The sequence below is a fragment of the Actinia tenebrosa genome, unplaced genomic scaffold (assembly GCF_029948245.1).
Source record: "Actinia tenebrosa isolate PJP-AT-01 unplaced genomic scaffold, QUT_ActTen_1.0 PGA_scaffold7__59_contigs__length_16204524, whole genome shotgun sequence".
Classification (NCBI taxonomy): Eukaryota; Metazoa; Cnidaria; class Anthozoa; order Actiniaria; family Actiniidae; genus Actinia; species Actinia tenebrosa.
Window position 1 is genome coordinate 10,522,471 of NW_028292584.1, and position 20,576 is coordinate 10,543,046.

General features: G+C 38.0%; 3 protein-coding genes and 1 pseudogene across 3 annotated transcripts; 2 read left to right on the forward strand and 2 right to left on the reverse strand.

Moving 5' to 3' along the window:
- The first annotated feature begins 152 nt into the window (after positions 1-152).
- On the forward strand, positions 153-2,171 carry LOC116301246 (uncharacterized). Its single transcript, XM_031710280.2, has one exon. It carries the CDS (start codon positions 674-676, stop codon positions 1,406-1,408), a length of 735 nt encoding a protein of 244 aa, XP_031566140.1. The 5' UTR covers positions 153-673; the 3' UTR covers positions 1,409-2,171.
- On the reverse strand, positions 2,117-4,537 carry LOC116301245 (xaa-Arg dipeptidase pseudogene; annotated as a pseudogene).
- A 727-nt stretch (positions 4,538-5,264) lies between these two features.
- Positions 5,265-6,563, forward strand: LOC116301242 (vesicular inhibitory amino acid transporter-like). Its single transcript, XM_031710275.2, has one exon. The coding sequence runs from the start codon at positions 5,265-5,267 to the stop codon at positions 6,561-6,563; it is 1,299 nt and encodes a 432-aa protein (XP_031566135.2).
- Positions 6,564-7,409: 846 nt separating this feature from the next.
- On the reverse strand, positions 7,410-19,126 carry LOC116301230 (uncharacterized). Its single transcript, XM_031710257.2, has 10 exons — positions 18,952-19,126; positions 17,200-17,391; positions 16,377-16,570; positions 15,315-15,410; positions 13,815-14,002; positions 13,076-13,282; positions 12,032-12,310; positions 10,898-11,418; positions 10,289-10,518; positions 7,410-9,504 (listed from the first exon to the last, which is right to left on the reverse strand). The coding sequence occupies exons 3-10, from the start codon at positions 16,549-16,551 to the stop codon at positions 9,161-9,163; spliced, it is 2,040 nt and encodes a 679-aa protein (XP_031566117.2). The 5' UTR covers positions 16,552-16,570; positions 17,200-17,391; positions 18,952-19,126; the 3' UTR covers positions 7,410-9,160.
- Positions 19,127-20,576: the final 1,450 nt, after the last annotated feature.

Sequence of the window (20,576 nt, forward strand, 5' to 3'; positions counted from 1 at the left end):
TATGTATCTAATTGAGCTGATCTGCGCAGATAAAATATGTAGTAAAATATGATAAAGTATGTATGATAAAATATGTTTTTTAAAGAGTGAATATAAACGGATTTTTCAGTTAGCAGCGTCAACAAAAGCTTAAAAGCATCATCATACTTATACTCTTGTGTCTAATTATGGATCATTTAAGTTATTAATTTCACTGTTACGACGTTGAGGTCTCGACCTAAAGTTATTAGAACCAACAGGTACCTGCTGGCTTACCATATATCGCCTGATACAACGTTCAATCTAAACAAGCCTTCCTATTGGTTCAAGAGCTTTCTAGATATACTGAAAAGCCCTTGAAGTGTTGGCAGTTTAACCACAGTAACCAACACCTGGTAGATTTACGCATGCGCCAAGGGTGAGGAGGTCCCGTCAAAATGATTGTTGTTTCCTTGGTGCCTTGTTGAGGCGACGCGCCTTACCGCTACAGGGCATATGTAAAATCGGAAGCCCAAAAGTTAAAATACAATAACTGTCGAAATCTATTACAGCTAATTTTCTGCGGTTAGTCTACTCTCTTCAAGACACTTGCTTCGCGTTTCAACTAGAAAAGTGTAATAATCGGAAAGGATTGGTTGCAATTTAAAGGACAATATGAAGCCATTCAAATATTTTAAACAACCGAGAACTCAAAATGTCGCTTTGTTTTAAAGTTAAGTCCGCATGGAGGGAGTTCACTACAGTGTTATGTCGAAGAAAATCGTCTTCATGTTCTTCCACGGTCAACGAGGCGATGCACTTAGGAGCAGAACTCGGCACAAACGTACAAAAACGTCTTCTAATGAAAGTAGATGACGCAAAATTAAACTCTCCTAGCAGTTCATTCGAAGCTCACGGTGTGCAGTTCAGCACAAGGAAAGAAATGGATGAGTTTATCTCCAAAATGGAAGCAATGCGGGAAATTTTTGAAAAAGAAATTTCGGAGATAAGCCTTCAACACAAGCGTTTGAGGGCCGGAGGGTATTTATTGAACAGTCGAGTGTTGGAAATGGAAAGAATTATTAAGACAGATAGAAGAAAAGGTTCTATTGGAGGCTTAAAGGCACCGAGTTTTAATGACACATCTTATTACACAAGCCAGGATCTGCAGCTCCTTCAGGAAATGGATAGAGTATATGACATGTTGGACAATTCTCAAGAGGAAATTAGTTCATTGAGAAGACATCTTGATATTGAATTCAAGGAAAGAACTTTGTATCCTGAGCCGACTATGCTACGCTCTACCGCTGTTGAAGATGAATTTTCAAAGAAAATGAAACAAGATGGCGGACTTCATTATCAAAGCAAAGACAAAACAATGCAACGAATAACCTATCAATGTCTACCGCCGCCATTTTCCCTTCAACAGATAAAAACCCAGGTTAAATAGTTAACGTTCTTCGAATGGAGACGTTTCCTTGTGCATGTTTTGCTTCCGTTCATTTAAAGGATTTCGACTTCCGGGTTTTGTAGCAAGAATACGGATTCAATTTCATTTCCTGTTGGTATTCAATTCTGGACTACCCAATAAAAACAGACAACATAAATTAAATCCAATTAACTCGAGAGCCAGCCTACATCCAAAACTTGTCTGTTGGGATGTGGAAGTAAGAAATAATAGGGGAGGGGAGGGAAGGTGTCATTTCTATTCTCGATCCACTACCTTGCTGACGGGTATTTACATTACTCATTCCTGGTGGTGATAACAAAGATCGCAGGCTCAGACGTTCGTGACTCGAAATTATCAAAAATAAATTTAATTTTCGTACAAATTTCATCTTATTCAGACTTTCTATAAATGATTTCATCAATTATTTTTAAGCCAACTAAGTATACAGATTGCTATATATAATCGTAATTTTTCATACCTTTTCTGATTTGTTTGAACGAATATGAGAGACGTAAGATAATACGGGATTCAAACGACAACAATAAGACTTCGCCATCCGAAATCTCAGTGATTTTTGTGGATTGCCTCATGATAAAGCAACTGTTTTGTTAGGTTAGGTTTTGTTTAACTTTTAGGAAGAAGATCAACGTATAACGTCATCTTAATCATATGTACCATTTTTTTAAGTGCCTATAACACCTAACTCAATATTTTTAGTATTTATTGTACAGTTAAGTGAATAGTTGAATGGTAAAACTTTCATATGATTTAAATGATGCAACTGGAAGATATCAAGTGTAATACTTCCAATATGCTAATTAGTGTGACGTCATTATAGGAATTCGAATTTATCTGTCATCATTTGTAAATCAAAACGCTGATTATTATGAGAAAACGAATTTGTAATGAACTTTCTATAAACTCTAAGACAGAGACGATGATGTTTTATACAGGATTTTTTACTGCCCCAGAAAAGCTTTGTAAATTCAATAATGCCAATAATGACATCACATTCATTAACATATTGGAAGTATAAACCTTGATATCTCCAAGATGCATTACTCAAATCATATGAAAGTTTTACCATTCAACTATTCCCTTCATGTAGAATGAAAAAATTTTAAAGTTACGTGTTATAGGCACTTTAAACCGATCAAGAATTTTTTGTAAATGGTGAAGAACATCCCAATAAAAAACCAAACTAACCATACAATATCTATGCAATGAACTTAATCTTTACCCTTTCATTTTGTAAGATACTAAGATATATAATAAAATACAGGAAGAATGGAAAGTGAGGGACCTCTCCCCCCAAAAAAACACTGACACACTCACACTTCCAGTATTCTAAATATTAGCCTTCTTTGCAGATTCTATTTTATTGATTTGGCAAGATCACCGAGCGTAAATCATCGCATCTGCAAAGCAGGCTATTTAAATACTTAATTTTAAAATACCCCTCACCTTCCCTTTTTAAAGGATGCTCTGCGAAATACAGAAACCTTGAAAAGGGGGGACCCCTTCCCAAAATCACGCCCATGCAGCCATGTACACTTATAGTATTCTAAATATTGCATGTGTTTAAAAAACCCTCCCCTCCAATAGTCATCTTTACACTTCCTTGCACCATCTTGAAAGGTAGACGTGCCTTTGCATTAAAGCGAGACAAACGAAGAGCTTGCAAAGATAGAGACCTTTTTTTTAACACCTTGAACAATTATTCACGACTCTATCATTGCAAGCTCACTGTTTGTCTCACTTTGATCCACTGCTACTATTCAGGATGGCACAGGTAACTGTGAAGGAGTCTATTTCAAGGGGTGCCTTACAGTTGTTATAATAAGCCTTGTTAATGTTTATAAGCAGTACCTGAATGTTTCACTTATTCATAGTTTTGTTTCATGATGTTGAATTCCTTCCTGGCATCTTCCAGCAGCTGAGGTTCACAGAACACATCCAAGGCTGTCCTTGCGATGGCCTTAGCAGCCTTCAGTGTTTTTTTGTGTGCTACTTGGGTTTCTGCACTCACTCGAAACTCATGAGAATGGTAAGGTATCCCTTCTTCTATGCAATAAAGAGGGTGGATTCCTGGCACCTCTAAACTTACATTCCCCATGTCAGTAGATCCATCGATAACTGATTCTTGTTCTTCTCGGCTCATGAACGTTTCTCCTAAAGATTCTGCATGCTTCTGGTAAAGATTCGCCAGTACACTGTTGGTTTCTATGGCAGCAAAGGAGTTAGGAAGCCAGTTGATGTCAACAGTACAACCAGTAGCCAATGCAGCTCCTTCAAAACAAGCTTGGATTTTAGTTTTAAATACATCAGCATCTCTGTTAGTAGTGGTGCGGATGTAGTACTGGAGCTGTGCTCGATCTGGGATCACATTGGGTTTCTTGCCAGCATCAGTAAATATCCCATGAACAGACCATGTTGGCTTGATCTGCTGACGAAGAACACTGATGTTGTTGTAAGCGAGGACTGCAGCATCCAGTGCGTTAATAGCTTTGTGTGATACACCAACGGCGTGTGTAGACTTGCCATGATATGTAACAATCACCTCAGTCCTCGTTTGACACTTGTAAAATGCTACATTAAAAGGCGCAGGGTGGAGCATGAGACAAAAATCTACGTCCTTGAAACACCCCGCTCTAATCATGTCAATTTTCCCTCCATTTCCTTCCTCAGCTGGCGTTCCCATGACAACCACTCTACCTAGAGAGGATCCCTCAAGAGCCTCCTTAATTCCTAGACCGGCTGCAATACCTGACTCGGCGATCAAATTGTGTCCACATCCATGTCCAATTTCGGGTAAAGCATCGTATTCACACAGTATAGCTACAGTAGGACCATTATTTGAGCCACTTTCAGCCTTAAATCCAGTCTTTAAGCCATAATGACGCTCCACTTTGAATCTCTTTGACTCGAGGTAAGTAGTGAGCAATTCGTGAGCGTGATGCTCTTCGTAAGCCAATTCTGGTTTTTGCCAGATTTTGTGGCTGAGCTCGAAAAGTTCAGTAGAATATGAATCTATAATGTTGTCTGAACGCTTTTGTAAATCACTAGCCTTGGAAGCCATAGTTCTATTACATGTAAAAAGCGCTAGAAGCCCTGGACTTACTGGAACGACAAGCCACTGCCACGTGACGTCTGGTCACGCAATGCAAATGTATCCACAGGAAATCCAATGTCTTTTCCCCTCGAAAATATATCAAGATCAACACAAGAAATAGAATAATCTACAAGTTAAGTTTTTATTAAAAGAATATGAGCTTAAAATGAAAAGTACTACAGAACTACAGAAAAGGCTATATAGCTACGTGAATATTCCAGGTATCCTATAAAACGGAGTTTTAGACACAGGTAGCCCAGGCTTACCGCCGTTAGTGTTAGCCTGCGTAGCCAGGCGTTCCTTGTGGGTTTTGGGGGACTTGGGGAGGAGAGAAGAGGAGAGAGGGAACGCCTGCAAGCAGACCTTATGATTTTGAAAAACCCGTTTCATTTGATTTTAATTATTTTAAAGCGTAAAAATTAGGATTCAAAAATACCCATATGATACCCATATAATCTTTGTCTGTCTGTCTGTCTCTCGACCGATCGATTCAGTTATTCAACATTAACGGTAAGCCTGGGCTACCTGTGGTTTTAGAGACCCTTTATAGAGAACGTAACGCCGCAAAGCTTGATTACATACCAGCGTGCATATAAATTAACACGTAATTGTTATTCATAATAGAAAAAATTGTTCTCACAAATCGACTCATGCACAAGTTTTATGGGCTTCTTCTTGTTCGTTCTAATCGATATGCGGGGCGAATTTTGATACTTCAAAAGGCTCTAACTCGATTTGTCCATTATGGACTCCTCTTACGAGTACTGCCGACTGAATGATTTGTCAGAAGTCGAAAAAGAGGTGACGGAAGTCGAAGAAGATCCAAAATACTCGTATAAGATTACAAACCTGGATGCATTCTGGAACACGTGTAGCTCGATTCAAGGTCTTGGCGTTCTTAGTATGCCACTTGCTGCTAGCTACGGTGGATGGTGGTTCATTATAAGCACTATTGCTGTTGCATTGATATCTAATTACACGGCGAAGATCTTAGTGCGATGTCTGTATAGACAGCACCCCATACTAGGATACACACGAGTGAGAAAGACGTATGCTGATGTTGGACAAGCCGTCTGGCCAACCTATGGCCAATACATGGTCCTCGTTGCCAAATTCCTGGAGTTACTCTTCCAAGCGGCATCGAACCCCATTGCGTGCGGGGAAGCGCTACATTTTCTCTGCCCAAGTATTCCCGTCAGCACAAGGACTTGGATCCTAATTTTTGGCCTTGCAATGATACCGAATATTTGTTTGAATTCAGTGATCCTGTTGTCCAAGATAAGCATGGTGACGATTGTTCTTGGGTTCGGTACTTTTGGTACAGTTATTGGCTACAGTGTCTATCAGGTGCCATCGTGGGATATCAAAGACCTTCTTGTCTTCCAACCCGAGAAGTTCCCAATATCGCTTGGCTTGTTAGTCGCAAGTTATTCTGCACAAATCTTTTTGGTTGTCCTTGAAGGAAGCATGAGAACTCCAGAGAAATTCAACAAAGTTCTCAATTCTGGGTACGTCTTTATGACGCTCCTCAAAATTGCTCTGGGAGTTTTTGGATTTTTGACGTTCGGTCGTAACGTCAACGAAGTGGTAACGAACAACTTGCCGACATATTTCCTCGTCCCGATCAACATCATCGTCATTTTCCTAGCATTCACCGGATATTCGTTACCGATGTTCGCGGTGTTCGACATGATGGAGAGCTCAGCCAGAAGCTTTTTGGGCAAACGTTGCCTGGATGAATATGGACAACGCCCAAACACCTTCTGCAAGTACCTAATACGCATCAACCTTGTTGGGATTACTATCGTCCTCGCAACTACGATACCCCACTTCTCTCTTATCCTGGCTTTCATTGGGAGTCTGAGCTGCACCTCACTTGCTCTTATCTTTCCCTGTCTTTTCTACATCAAGTTACACTGGGATGAAATAACTTGGTACGAGTTAGTGCTCGATGCTGTTATCGTTGTGTTTGGGTTATTGATAGCTGTATCTGGCCTGACCTACTCTACTATTGACTTGCTGGATGTTCTATCTAAAAACTGACCATGAAGTAAGAATTCATTGTTTTTGCTAACAAAATATACCGTCAAAGACCTACCTCGGCTACAAACGCGATGCTTCGTATTAGTCTCGCTCGTTGTGTTCTATTACTGGATTAAATATTTTAAAGGGTTTCTCGAATTTAAGTGAACAATTTAAAAGTGGTCACATTTGCCTGTTGCAATATGCCGTTGCATGATGAAGCCATTTCACTCTACCACTACCAAAATGCGTCGCGAATTTTCGTTCTTATTTAAATTTGTATTTCCTCATGAGAATATAGTAAGACAATTAACTGAAAAAAAGAAAGTGTGCAAAGTATTGTGGTAGTGGCAGTAAATGACGCTATAATACAAATGAACTATTCATTAAATTTCCTGGCTCGTCAAGTTTTTGCGCATTAATTATTATTCGTGTGCAACATCAGTTAATAGGCCCTTTGCAGTTAACGGTCACGTGTCTGTAATGGACTGCAAAATTTTTGTTTTTCTATTAAATTGCTGATTCGTTTTAGCTACTTGTAAAGAACTGAATGAAAACATGTGTATCCAGTGTGTTACGAAATGTAGTTTTATTAAGATCTCTCGAAACAGGATGTAGAAAGTTTGTTTGCAGTCCAGTAAATTTCACCCATGGGAATCAAAATGTTCATTCATTTGCTCTCAGTGAATTAATCAGCACGTGATTGCTTAGCTGCAAAGGGCCTATTGTGAATAACACCACCAGACGTGTTGCTAACGTTACACCTCCCTAGCCTACATAGCGGCCCGGTGGGTTTTGCGACACCCATTCCTTTTGGGCCGCTGACGCAGGCTACCCCTCCCGGCTACGTAACAGAAGGAAAAAATATTAATATCATATGTTTAATCTATATGATTATTAGTTTGTTTAGTAAAGAGTGAAAGTTGTATTAATAGACAAAGATATTTTCATGATCAATGATCAATACTTCTGTTATAGCATCTGTGTTTAAAAATAAGGCTTAATTCAGTAACATAAATATGATCGACTAAACTGAAACTGAAGTAGGATCCATGTTATTTTGGGTAAGGCCTAGGAGAAAGGTTTCATTATATCTGTATTCCCAATGGGCTCCGTCAAGAAACGACGAATTGGACACATTTGATTATTTAAAGACCTCCATATACAGTGCGACTACATTAACCAAAGCCACCCAAATGAATTTGAAATCAAATTCACAAATCGCGTTTTTGATGCTGAATATAGTAGGATGGTGGCGAATTCTGGAATGTTCACTCCTGATCATACACACACACGTATAAAGAAAAACCTATGCTTTTGAAGGGACAATGTTCAAAATTGTACAGATTCTATTGTTTGAATACTCGATCGTGATTGGCTAATTTGTACGCAAATTTGTCTAGGTGGCCTTGGTTGTGTAGTCGCACTGTTATAGTATCAGTATTGCTTTTACACAAAGTTAAAAAATACATTGTAAAATATTTGTTGCTTTGAATGTTGAAGGTTTATACTTGTCAAGGACTGTGAAAGCATGTAATGCATTTGAGTGTATTTGTTGTGACATATTCAATGCAGTGGAATGGTTTGGAAACCTATTGCTCTATTAACTATGGTTGTAACTAGTAACACTAAATGTTGGCCATTATGAGAAAACAAATTTAAAATAACCTTCATGGTAAGCCATGAGTAAAATGATAATTTCAAATACAGTTTCTGCAAACCAGTTAAATGTTCGCATAGTTATTAATGAAGCCTTGCATGGCGTCACAGTCATTAACATATCCGAAGTATAAAACTCTCAAATCAAGAAGTATTTCTTAATTTAACAATTCCCTTGAAAATATTGAATTAGCGAATCAATGCAGTTTAAATGAGAATGCTTTTTCTTGTAATCCGTCACTTGATGATGGAGATCAAAAATGGGAAACAGAATGAATTCAGGCTGTGAAACTGGGCAAAAAACTAACAAGAAAATCCTTAACCATCTCATAACAATATACAACATTGTGCAGATTTAATTAGCCATTCCGAGGATAAGGAAAACACTGGGTCAAGTTAGCAGTGCAGTGCATTTTGGGACTGTCTTAGGGGATATATTTCCAAGATGGCAGCTCCAAAACAGCCCCGCAATGCACTACGATGCCAACCCAATCCAGTTTTTCCCAACCTTTAAATGGCTAATAAACGATAAATCGTTTGTCTTTTCACCTTAGTGAGGCGCGCATTTTGCGCTCGCGTCATCTTGAAACTAATTATTTAGATTTATCTCTCGAGCAACAAAAGAAAATATTTATCTTTTATATCAATCGTAAATAAAAAAAAGCTTGGAAATAGAAATATTTCTCAGGAGCTTATGCTGATCATCTAGCGAGGAACTGTGCGCATTATGCATATATAAATATGCTTCCTGAAATATGAAAGTAAAATGGCTCCTTTTAGTTCTTACCGAAAGGTTACTAAAAAAATAAACATTCCGGAAGTGAGGTACGTACCGGAAGTGACCGTGGATTACGCCGGAAGTAAAGTGAATACCGGAAGTGATTTATGTCTTGAAGCAAAATAATTTTTTATAAAATTAATCGAATCTTAGAGGAAATATCTTCACTACATTTCGATGATCAAAGATAAGTCATCTCTTTATTATCAGGTGGTTTTAAAAGTTCTTCGTAATCTGGTGGATCCCTTGCCTGCCCGCACGGATGCTGCAATAATTCCTGGCCTTGGCCCGAGATCGGACGAACCTTGTGGAACTCGATAAGATCATTCAATGTGGGATGTGCAATTTGATTGTGTCCAAAGAACTGGTAGGTATTCTCGCTGGTGTCGATCAGGTAGTGCTTGCAGCGTTCCTGGGAACGATAAGAGATTGTATATCCCCACACACGTTCGCTAACACGAACCAAGAATGAACCTACCGGCTTGTCCAGCAGAATTTCTTCTGCTTCTTGTCGAGACACAATACCTGTAAGCAGAGGATAGAATTTCAATCATGAATAGCCTAATTAGCAATTAGTCCTCAAGCCCGAATGGGATATATGACTCATAGGCCATGAGGGCAAGAGGACTAATTGTTTTAGTCTAATCCAACTAGTGGGTCAAATATATAGATGCAAACCAGTTTTGAATTAAAGTTAAAATTGATATTTTGGTTACCAAAGCCGGCACTTTTTGTTGCTAGGTAGGACTGATATAGCTTATCCTAGCCTAGTAGTAGCTCATCCAATTGGAACGCAGCATTGATGATAGACCACTAGTTGGATTTGACTAAAAAATATTATCTATAGTAACCTGGTAAATGAGCATCTGAAAAAAGGATGCAATACAGGAACCATGGCAAAAGAAGACCCCACATGTTTGGCAAACTCGAGAAATAAAATAGGGAAAATTCAAGCTCAACCCAAATTCGACTGGAAATATGTATTAGTCAGTCTTGCACAAATGTTGTTAAAACACCATCCTCCAATTCTCTTGGTTGTGCTGTGTTATGACGGCGATGTACTAAGACGAACACTTATCTCGCGCTATGTAACTGGTTGCCTATTTCCATAACGTGATAACTTTAAACTTATCACAACTTTATAGCATGAAAATCTCAAGCACAGCAACAATCTTCTATAATACCCTAGGGTAGCGAGAGTCCAAAAGTTGGAGGACCAAGCGCGCGCGATTTGGCGCGAACGGTAGTTCCCGCCAAAACCAAAGGAATCCCAACACAATTTATCGTTAAGATCTGGCAACTTACTTACCATGAAAGTAAGGCAAAACCGAATCCCCCACATAACACGCTCTCTTTGGAAACTCTTCTTCTCGGAACCATTCAATAACATCGACTCGTGATCTTGGCTTTCTGTTTCTCTGGGGTCGTTCTGGTCTATCACCGGATTGGATAGGAAGTGTTGCAGCATTCAATGATACTCGACGAGGAGGAGGAGGACGAGGTGGTGGAGATGTAGATCGAGTCTTAGCCAGGGCAGGCCTGGGGGAAAAAATTTTTGGGAAATGATTTTTTGTGTGTGTTATATCTGACATTTCACGTGACGTCACAGCCGCCATATTGGTGTACCTTGGACAATAATTTTGTTTTTAGTAACTTTTGTTAGGTACACCAATATGGCTGCCATCTCTATTGTCAGACATGACGCCACAGCCGCCATATTGGTGTACCTTGGACAATAACTTTGTTTTTAGTAACTTTTATTGGGTACACCAATATGGCTGCCATCTCTATTGTCAGTCAACTCACTCCAGGGCTAAGCCAGTGCAGATGAGTCTACAGTCATAAGATACAGCGGCATTTACATAATCATAAGAATGAATTTGAGTGAATACACGAACACGAAGTAATTGAGTCTTACTTGTTTGGGATTGGTGGCGGTGGATGGTTAGGTACCGGCGGTGGTGCTCGATTTGGTTTCATGGATATCGAACCACGATGAGTAGAAAGAGTCGGAGAAGGCGTAGGAGGAGCTTCTATTGTTATTGTTTTTCCCAACGTATTTCTCCTCTTCGCCGCTATAATTCGTTCTCTTAACACCTCCCGACGAGCCAAACTAACGGAGTTTCTTCTTTCTTTCTCTGCTTCTTTAGCTTTTAATTCGCTAACCTTCCACGCTTCGTCAACCTTCTTTTGTTCCTCTTCTTCCTTCTTTTTGTCTTCTTCTCGTACTGTTTTAAGACTGAGGTAGATCTCCTGTGCTCTTCGTTTCTCCTGTTGAACCAATTCTTCTTCCCGCTTCTGTTTTTCCGCTAACCGCTGTTCCCGTAATCTTTTAAGTTCCTCTCTTCGTTGTCTATCTTTTTCTCTTCTTTCTTCTTCTAATTTTCGTTGTTCTTCTAAGATTCGCCGCTCTTCTTCTATCTGCTTTAGCCTGGCTTCCTGTAAACACGCAAACAAAAATCAGTACGACCGATCCCAGTATTTACTCCTAGATTTTTCTTGTTAAATGGTTGACCAACCCTTTACTGACTCCCCCCTTATTGTTTTAGTCTCATTGCATCTAAAACATATCCAAGCTCTATCCAAGCACTGTGGTCATGTAAGTTCAAAAGTGTGATGCAGTGATAATGAACTAGCCTCTCATCTTTATAGGGTTTCGGTTGGATACCTAGACTGATGAGTGAAGTTTGTCTCTCCCCTGATTGAAGGGGTTTTAACTTTGTTATTTGATTTTCCTCCCTCCACAGCCCTGCAGAGGTTGTTTCAGGGTTCGGTCTATGAGTTTTGCCGTGCCCTAACTTTGATCAGCCCAGAGCTTGTTATAGGATTCGGTCTGTGAGTTAGCCGTGCCCTAACTTTGATCAGCCCAGACGTTGTTTTATGGTTTGATCAGTGACTGTTGAACAGCCCCGCCAGAGGTTGTTTCAGAGTTCAATCTGTGAGTTAGCCGTGCCCCGACATAGTTCAACCAGTAGATTCAAGGTTTAATAAAACTGTACATTAACAATAGCTGGTGTGTTTAATGCTCAATCAACATAACCATTCCACTTACCTCCTCTCGTCTCCTTTTTTCTTCCTTTTCCCGTTGAAGTCGTTCTTCCTCTTCCTTCTCCCTCCTGAGTCTGTCTTCTTTTTCCTGCTGCAGTCTCCTCTCTTCTTCTTCTTTCTGCCGAGCAAGTTCTTCCGCTTTCTTCATTTCTTCATATTTTCGGAGTTCTTCTTTTCTTTGAGCTTCCAATTTCCGCATTTCTTCTTCCTGTCTTTTCTTTTCTAATTCTTTGAGATGTTCTCGTCGCTTTTCCTCCGCTTTTCTCTCGGCTTCTCTTTTTCTCTAAAATACAGAAAAAGCGGAAAACAGATGAACGAAATTCACTGGTTATTTTGTACCTCTAAAACAGATTATCGGGAGCACTGGTATGTTCAAAGTGTGCGCCACATCTTGTAAGCCAATCATAGTACACTATTCATATATTCGCCCTTATTACCATAACGCAATCGTCAGGGGGGAATCAAGGATAGCGTATCGCTAGTGCACTCGCCTCTCGGGTAAAGTGTTCAATTCCTATGCTTGGCATCACATATGAAGAGAGTTTTTTAGATCTCTCTTTTGATTCGAGGGCCTTTTCTCTGGTTTCTAGGGTTTTCCTTCCTCCGCAAAACCTAACAAGCTAAATTCCAATTCAATCTGTGAATAGCTGTGCCCTGACTTAGTTCAGCCCAGAGGTTGTTTCAGGGTATCAATAATACCATAACATGCCATGCACGTAATTCACAATTATCAAACCAATCAGATTTTAGTATTAGTATATGTAATAGGACTCCATGCTGCCCGATTAAGAAATAATTGGACGAGAAAAATTCCGAGGACTGACAAAATTGGATGATGCCGTAGGCCGAGTCAAATTTGGCAGTCTGAGGAATATTTCGAGTCTAATTATTTCTTGATTGGGGAGCATGAAATCCCATTACCTATTAATTATATAGTTGCCTAATTAATTCCATATCAACAAGACCTGTCCAATTAAGAAAATAATTGGACAGTTACCTATATGGGATTAATGAGAAGCTGTATAATTACAAAGCATTATACCCCTACCTCTTCTAATTTTCGCATCCTCTCTTCCATCTCTGCTTTGGCTTTAGCCGCTTTTTCTTCTTCTGCTTTTCGTCGGGCTTCTTGTTCTCGTTTTCGTTCCTCCTCCAATTTACGTCTCTCTTCTCGCTTCTTTCTTTCAGCTTGTCTCTTTTCTTCCTCTAATCTTTTTTTATCCTCAGCAGCTTTAATGGCTAACTGTCTTGCTTCCTGCATTACAAGACAACATTTGAAAAGGCAATCAATCAATCAACTACTTGGTCTGTCAATCCATCGGTCAGTTCACTGTCAATCAGTTGGTTTTCAATCTTTTGGTCAGTCAACTGTCAATTACTGTCAACACTTAATCAGTTGCCAATTAGTCATTCAGTTAGCTGTCAATTAGTCAGCTGTCAATCACTTGGTCAGTACGCTGTCAATCAGTTGGTCATTAGGATTTCAATCAGTTAGTCAGTCAGTCAGACAGTCAGACAATCATTCCTTCAGTAAGCTGTCAATCGGTCAGTCAGTGAGTGGTTAATCAGTCATTCAATAGCAATACTTCATTATTACGAGCAATGATGATGTTAATTAATTTGCCAAGCCAACCATTTTCACAAAAGCTTGTCACAAGTTGCTTTGTGTCACTAGCCAATTAAACTCTGGTTTGTACATGAATAACAAAGGTTTTTGTTACATGAAGTATTGCTATCAATTAATCAATTAAACATAAAAAAAAGTAACCAATAAAATATCAACTAACCTCTTGTAGTTTCTTCATTTTTGCTTCTTTTTCGGCTCCCTCTCTCTCGAGTCGTTCTTGTTCTTCTTTAAGCCTTCGTTCCTCTTCTTCCAACCTTTCTTGTTCTTTTCTCAGTAGTTCTTCTGCTTCTTTGTGAGCTTGTTCCATAGCTTTCTGCTCTGCAAGTTGATCCTCTCTCATCTCTTGTTCTGTAACATATCAATCAAATCATGACATTCTTGAGTACCTTTAGTAACAACACTAAAAATACCAGACACAATCACAAGATAAATAGCAACAGTAATAAAAAAAACTACTTAATTTGGTAGGGTAACTTGAATTACACGAAGTAATTTTCATCTAGGACCTTTTTAGATCAAATTAGAATTTAGAAGTTAAATTTTCAAGAGGGAAAAAATATCAGAGGATCCAGAGAAGAACCCTAGAAGCACAGGAGAGAACCAACAAACAACTCTACTCATCTACGACGAGTCCAAGAATCAAACCCGGGTCGCATTTGTGAGAGATGAGTGCTCTCACTGCTATGCCACCCATGCTTCCCATAAAAGCAGTAGAGACAACAAAAGTAGCTACAATAAAGACATCAGCAACAGCAGCAAGGGCACTAGTTGCAGCAAAAACAAAAGTTACAGCAACCCAAGCCAACAACAGCTGAAAGAACCGCAAATGCAGCAATTTAATGACAAAGCTGTGACTAGCAGCAGAAACAATAACCATAGCAGGTACATCAGAAGTGGCAACAATGACAGCAACAGCCACTAACACAGCAGCAAAGTACTGATACAGTATACACCTATTTAAAAATTGTTGTAGGTTGAAGATCTGAAATGGGCGATCCTAGAATAAACAGAATTTTTGTTTATGTTTTCTGGCTAAAATCTGAAAAAAATCCCATTTCTAACTCTGAGATTGTGCTTTATATTCAAATCTAGAAAGAAACTATGTTGTTCAGCTGTGAATACAGTCAATTAAAAAAATGTCGTCGACCAACTCAAGCCTACGCAACTGGACCGAAAGGAACTCTGGGTAGTAATCATTGAAGCCAAGTTGACTCCATTATTTTATTTGACTAGTTATGCCTGGTTTACAGTGTGAACCTTCGTAGGCGAGTAGGAAGTGTTGAAGGAGATGTTTTTTTAATGCCTTCACATTTTCGAAATTGTGAACTGAATTATAACTACTTTGTTTTTCTTTTCCTAAACCCAAAGACATGCATTGATGGATTGTTTCTCGCCATTATTATTTTATTACTAGCGGGAACAAATAATTCAGAACAAATATTTAACTGCTTCAGTGATTTTTACCCATATTCCTTTTGGTCCAGTCGCTTAGGCTTGAGCTGGTCGATGACGACGTTTTTTGAATTGACTGTATATTACAATTTGTGGCATGTTACTCGATCTCAGATTTCATAATTCAGATCTCCAAACCAACGACGTATTTTTGAAATAGGTGTATTCATATTCAATTACAGGTACATAGGTTAAATTTTTTGCTTACCTTTTCGTACTTTTTCCAAATCTATGTCATCTTCCATGACCCACACCCATGGATTGCCATCTTTTGCCATCAAATAATGGACACTCTTAGCATGGGCTGGAAGACAAAACATGTAATGATATCACCACCATTACTATAACACACACAAACAGACTAAGATTGAACTAACAGCTAACAAACAAACAAAGGGATAGTCACACACAAAGATTTCAGTGCCAGGCTTTATACATAATGCTCTGTGATTCATAAAAGGAGAAAGGAGGAAATTTAATTTCACATATAGCCTCTTACTAAAACCTTTGTGTGTGACAAGTGAAGCATATCTCACAAGTGGACTATTCGATACTTTTTGCTCCTTTATGAAAATGACATATAGGAAAAGCAAACTTAGTCTCCTCCACAGTCTGTCATTAGGTTTAGGCTGCATTTCATAATGTATGGCGGGGGGGGGGGGGGGGGGGGGGGGCAGGTGAAATTGAGGGGGAATCAGGAAAATTTTGGTAGGAAAAAGGAGGGATGGGCAAATTTTTATCAGAAAAATAGGGGGATGCACAATTTTTGGAAGAAGTTACAAGCCTTGCTTAGGGGAAATCTTATTTTTTTGCATGACTTTAAGGGGGGGGGGGGTGTTAAGAATTATTCATGGACATTCCAAATTATTTTTACCTGCCCCCCCCCTCTGCCATACATTATGAACGCAGCCTTACAGGGACTGTACCCTTAAGCTAACAGCCCCAGTCAGTATATTCAAGACCTCCAGAACAGTTTTTAAACATCCATATAGCTATACAATTCAGGCAAACTACAGTAGGCAGTAAAATCCTTCCGGGTGCAAAAATAACTTATCTAACCCCTTTGGGTTGTCTCTTTTTCATCCTCACCTATTTTCTTAATCTCATTTTTGGAAAATTGTATGTAGAAAATAAAACCCTTTGAACCTATGGCAAAAGATTGCAACATGAATTCCAACTCAAATGAAAACTGATCATCTTAGTCTTCTCCTTTCACAGGTGTTACAATGCAATACAATGCAGGTTAGAAAAAGATTAATTATAAACATACCTTTTTTGGGTTTGATTACATTATTTACTTGTTCCTCAAGCTCCTTTTCCCATTCATTGTATCGTCTCACTTGCTCCTCTCTCATCTTCACAAATAAAATCTGTTTTTGTTCTTCTGGTAGTTCAGCCAGAAGATCTGGGTCTACATACATCTCCTTCAATATCTGGGCCAACATCTTGAAATTGGTTGTGCTACTGATAAAAAATAAACACATATCCCCATTCATATGATAATAGTGTAATGATGAGGATGGTACATGTTGAGGTAATTAATGATAGTAGTGATAATCGCGACAATGGTATTGGTGGTGATGATATATCGAACAAACACAAAAAAAACTTCTTACAGGGGTTGTTACAAAAAAAGAAAAATCATGCAACATAAATTACTGCAACCTTCCCGTCAATCATCCAGTGGTCAATATCTTAATATACCAGTATTGGATGCAATAAATTGCCAACTCAAACAAATATCTGGTAAACATGACAACCTGAATGGTAAACAATTTTTATTGGCCTTGGCTGGACATTTGATCAGCCAAAAATGTGCAAATGGCCTGACAAATGACCTAGCTTCTTTAATATTAAAAAAATCAAATGCAGCCTTGTAACAGGAAATTACAATCCAGTTGGCCATTGTCAACGACAATACAGATCAGCCGATCAAATTGAATACATGTTAGTTATGGATCAAAAGGTTAAGGACTGAAAACACTTTCAACTTATAAGTCTTCTTTCTTCAGAAATAGAATACAGTAAGGTTGATAAAAAATTTTGATTTATCTTTTGATTGATCATAAAATTTGTTATAATATAATACTCACTTTCACTTCCTAAGGTTTAGTTCTTATGTAATTTCAATCAATTCTTTTCAGTAACATTCCAAGGTAAAAGAACAAACCAGAGAGAAGAATCAGAACTGTAAAAAGGATGATGAATACAGCTGCACAACAGATGATGCGATTATGCATAACAATCGTCTGCCATCTTGCCAACGGCTCAGACAAAACCAAGGACTGAAACATAAAAAAACAATATTTATTGCTAAATACCAGTATTAATAACAGGTTCTATTTATTGAAAACAAAAACAATAAAGCTTGTTGCTAATCAAGTCACTAACTGTTCCTCTAGAGATCACTCACTCAGAACATTTATAATAACACTTCTTGACTGAACAAAATCCAAGTTCTTCTTATAACCTTGCTCTCAATTGTTGCAAAATTTGAATATGCATTCTGCACAAGAGGTTATCTTCTCAACACATAACATCAAAAGCTATATATCTATCTAAACATATTTAGAGCTAACATTCCATTACAACAAACATTAATCTAGCATAACATGATTATAATAATAATTGGTTTTGAAATCCATTTCAGTTTCATACTCTATAATTATGAATTTTAGTAAAAGAAAAGAAAGTATTTTAGTTTCCTTAATAGCAATATCTTGAATAGTAAATATAAATACTTAAGTGGACTTCTATTGTACCAATAATGATATAAATATAAATGTAAATCTAAGATATTATATACAGATGTAATAATACATGTTTCATAATATAACTATATACACATCGAGTATCAGTTTCACAAATTATAATTCAAAATGGAATAAAATCAAGAAATGGAGTTTAGCAATGACATAGTAAACAGGACTGAATCTTTTGGAGAATCATAAAAGAGTTAACCAAAAAGTATTCAGTGCAAAACAAAAATGTATATATTCTAAGGAGAACAATTACAAACTGAATTAGCTCATTAATTATGTTATCAAAACAATAATTTATAAAGAGATTCAAACGCCATAGCTGATGAACAAGTTAGCTATTTAAGAAAATAAAAACAAATCATACGCATAAAACACACATTAAAGGAATGGGTTTTATTTTAATGCTTACATATCTAAACTTATTATATTAAGTGATAAAGGAACAATATGCATAATTTTTGAAAGCTATAAATAATCTTTTCTCTCTAAATTGAGTTCCAACTTATTCACCGATTTTAGGAAAAGTTTAGGATTTAAAACCTAGGCTTAATAGTAAGTAAATAATGATGAAAGTAAAGTCTTCAGACTACATACTTATAAACTTTGTACTTTACTGTTGACATACTAAAAGTTAGTTGTTTCTGGATTTACGAAGTCATAAAGTCAGATTTCTTAGTCACTTTTTTTAAAAGTTATAAATAAGAACTAAAGAAATTATGATGGATTAACGTTGAAGTAGATAAAAGTATAATTTTTAGGGCTTTTTATCTCGTAGATTGGGATTAAAGACAGCTACTTTTATTGCCAAATGGAGACGACATTTTTGGTAATCGAGTTTAGGAAGTGAGCAATAAAATTCAGCTTACGAGCAGAAATAGCTTCAGTTTGGCTACTATATGCTTTGAAAATGTCTTATAGCTGTCTTCAAAGGATCATAGAAAGTGGAAATCTTGTTTGGGTGAGATTTAAGGGATGTAAAACGACGGAAAGACATGAAATTCTATACCGATTACACACGGGCATAGTCATGCTTTTCAAGTACGACTCGATCGGGAAGGAAGACCTAAAATAAGAATACTTTACCTTCGCACATCTCTGATCACAGTGCAAAATTAGCCTTAAAATGAACCAAATAAATTATTCAGAAACAAAGGAACCGAGTATAGAGATCCAGGTTCAAATTATAGGGGTAAATTCCTGATGATTGTTATATCTCTGGCTTTCCATAAAGACACAACCCAAATGGTGCTCCTATAGGAAGTAATTCCGAGATGGCGTGATGTCACTCTATTGTCAAATCCACCAATCACTGGTTACTATTCTGTAGAGTTAGGGTAGTGGGTTGCGTGACTCATCTTAAATCCTGTCAAGGCACGCATGTTAGGCAATATTAATTATAAATAATGACGACATATTTTATTGTTTTAAAATATTAAATGAAAATATCAAAACAAAACTCAGTGGATTCCACAGATTGGCTCTTCTTCCACTGGATTCCAATTGGAATTTAGAAGTTGATTTTTGTGAGTGGAGGAAAGCCGGAGAAACCGGAAAACCCTCGAAGCACACGGAGGGAACCAACGAGCAACTCTACTCACATACGACACCGAGCTCGTCGGGACTCGAACCCGAGTAAGTAGGCATAGTAACTAGGCATAGTATACTGATCAAAACGTGGACATCACACCCTCCACCCTCACACCTCTCATTAAAAAACACCAATAGGTTCAATATAGGCCCCAAGAAGTGTTCGCCCACCTTTAACCAAGCCCCTTCTTTACAGGTTTTCTCTCTAGTTTGATCAGTTTACTTGCTAATTCTAATCTTTTTAATTTCCGGATCGGTATCTTCCCATCCCACCCTACCCTTATCACCCAGTTTTGTCCTCCCCTTGCATCCTAAATACTTTGGAAATTTATACCGAACGTAACCTGTGTTGATAAGAAGTAGATATAAAACATAGCTCGATTTATACTAATTATAAACACAATCGATTCAAATGATCCAGCCGTTGCATTAACCAGGGGCGTAGCGACGAGAGGGGGCAACACCCCCACCCCTCCACTAAAAAAAGACTAAAAATCGTAAAATTTCTTTTTCCTTCTCTTTTTGTGAAAGATAATAAGTCTAATTTTTATTGATTTTGATAGTTTTTCTTTTAATATGATTGCAAGTTACTGTTTTGCCATCACCACTCTCCACTCTCGGTACCAAAATAAACGCGTACTTACGCGTGACTATTGACGGGAAATAGTACATCCCCCCCCCCGTACCTGTTGTCAAGACCTTGCTACGCCATGCACTGCATTAAAAAAGAAATAGCTACAACTAACTAGACAGATTTGCATCATCTTTTAGCATGTCTGTCGTCTGGGATACTTTATCCGGTATTTCAGTTTCAGAGGTAAATGAGTCCGTACACAGTTAGCAGGGGACACACTCAGCTCTAAGGAACTGATTGTCGACTACAAATATTGTTCAATATTTCTATATAATTATGCCAGAAAAGCTAATTTTTTTCATTTTATAGTAGATTTTTTAGGTGATCTTAGGTGTAATTTTGAGTGCAATACTGGGTCACATCATCAGGGCCGCTGCATTGGTGGAGTCCGCAAAAAAGGCTATGCACAGGTAGCCTATATGCTTAAATCTGCATCTCGAAAAATCTTAAGACGGCCATCAAAGCCATCAAATGTTTTAAAAAATTT

Excerpts from the sequence above, each read along its gene's own strand:
- LOC116301246 (XM_031710280.2), top strand. The coding sequence starts at position 674 with ATGTCGCTTTGTTTTAAAGTTAAGTCCGCATGGAGGGAGTTCACTACA.
- LOC116301242 (XM_031710275.2), top strand. The coding sequence starts at position 5,265 with ATGGACTCCTCTTACGAGTACTGCCGACTGAATGATTTGTCAGAAGTC.
- LOC116301230 (XM_031710257.2), bottom strand. The coding sequence starts at position 16,551 with ATGTTGGCCCAGATATTGAAGGAGATGTATGTAGACCCAGATCTTCTG. Across the intron at positions 13,283-13,814 it reads AAATGAAGAAACTACAAGAG|GAAGCAAGACAGTTAGCCAT; the intron begins GTTAGTTGATAT and ends CTTGTAATGCAG. Across the intron at positions 10,519-10,897 it reads CCGCCACCAATCCCAAACAA|GCCTGCCCTGGCTAAGACTC; the intron begins GTAAGACTCAAT and ends TTTTTCCCCCAG.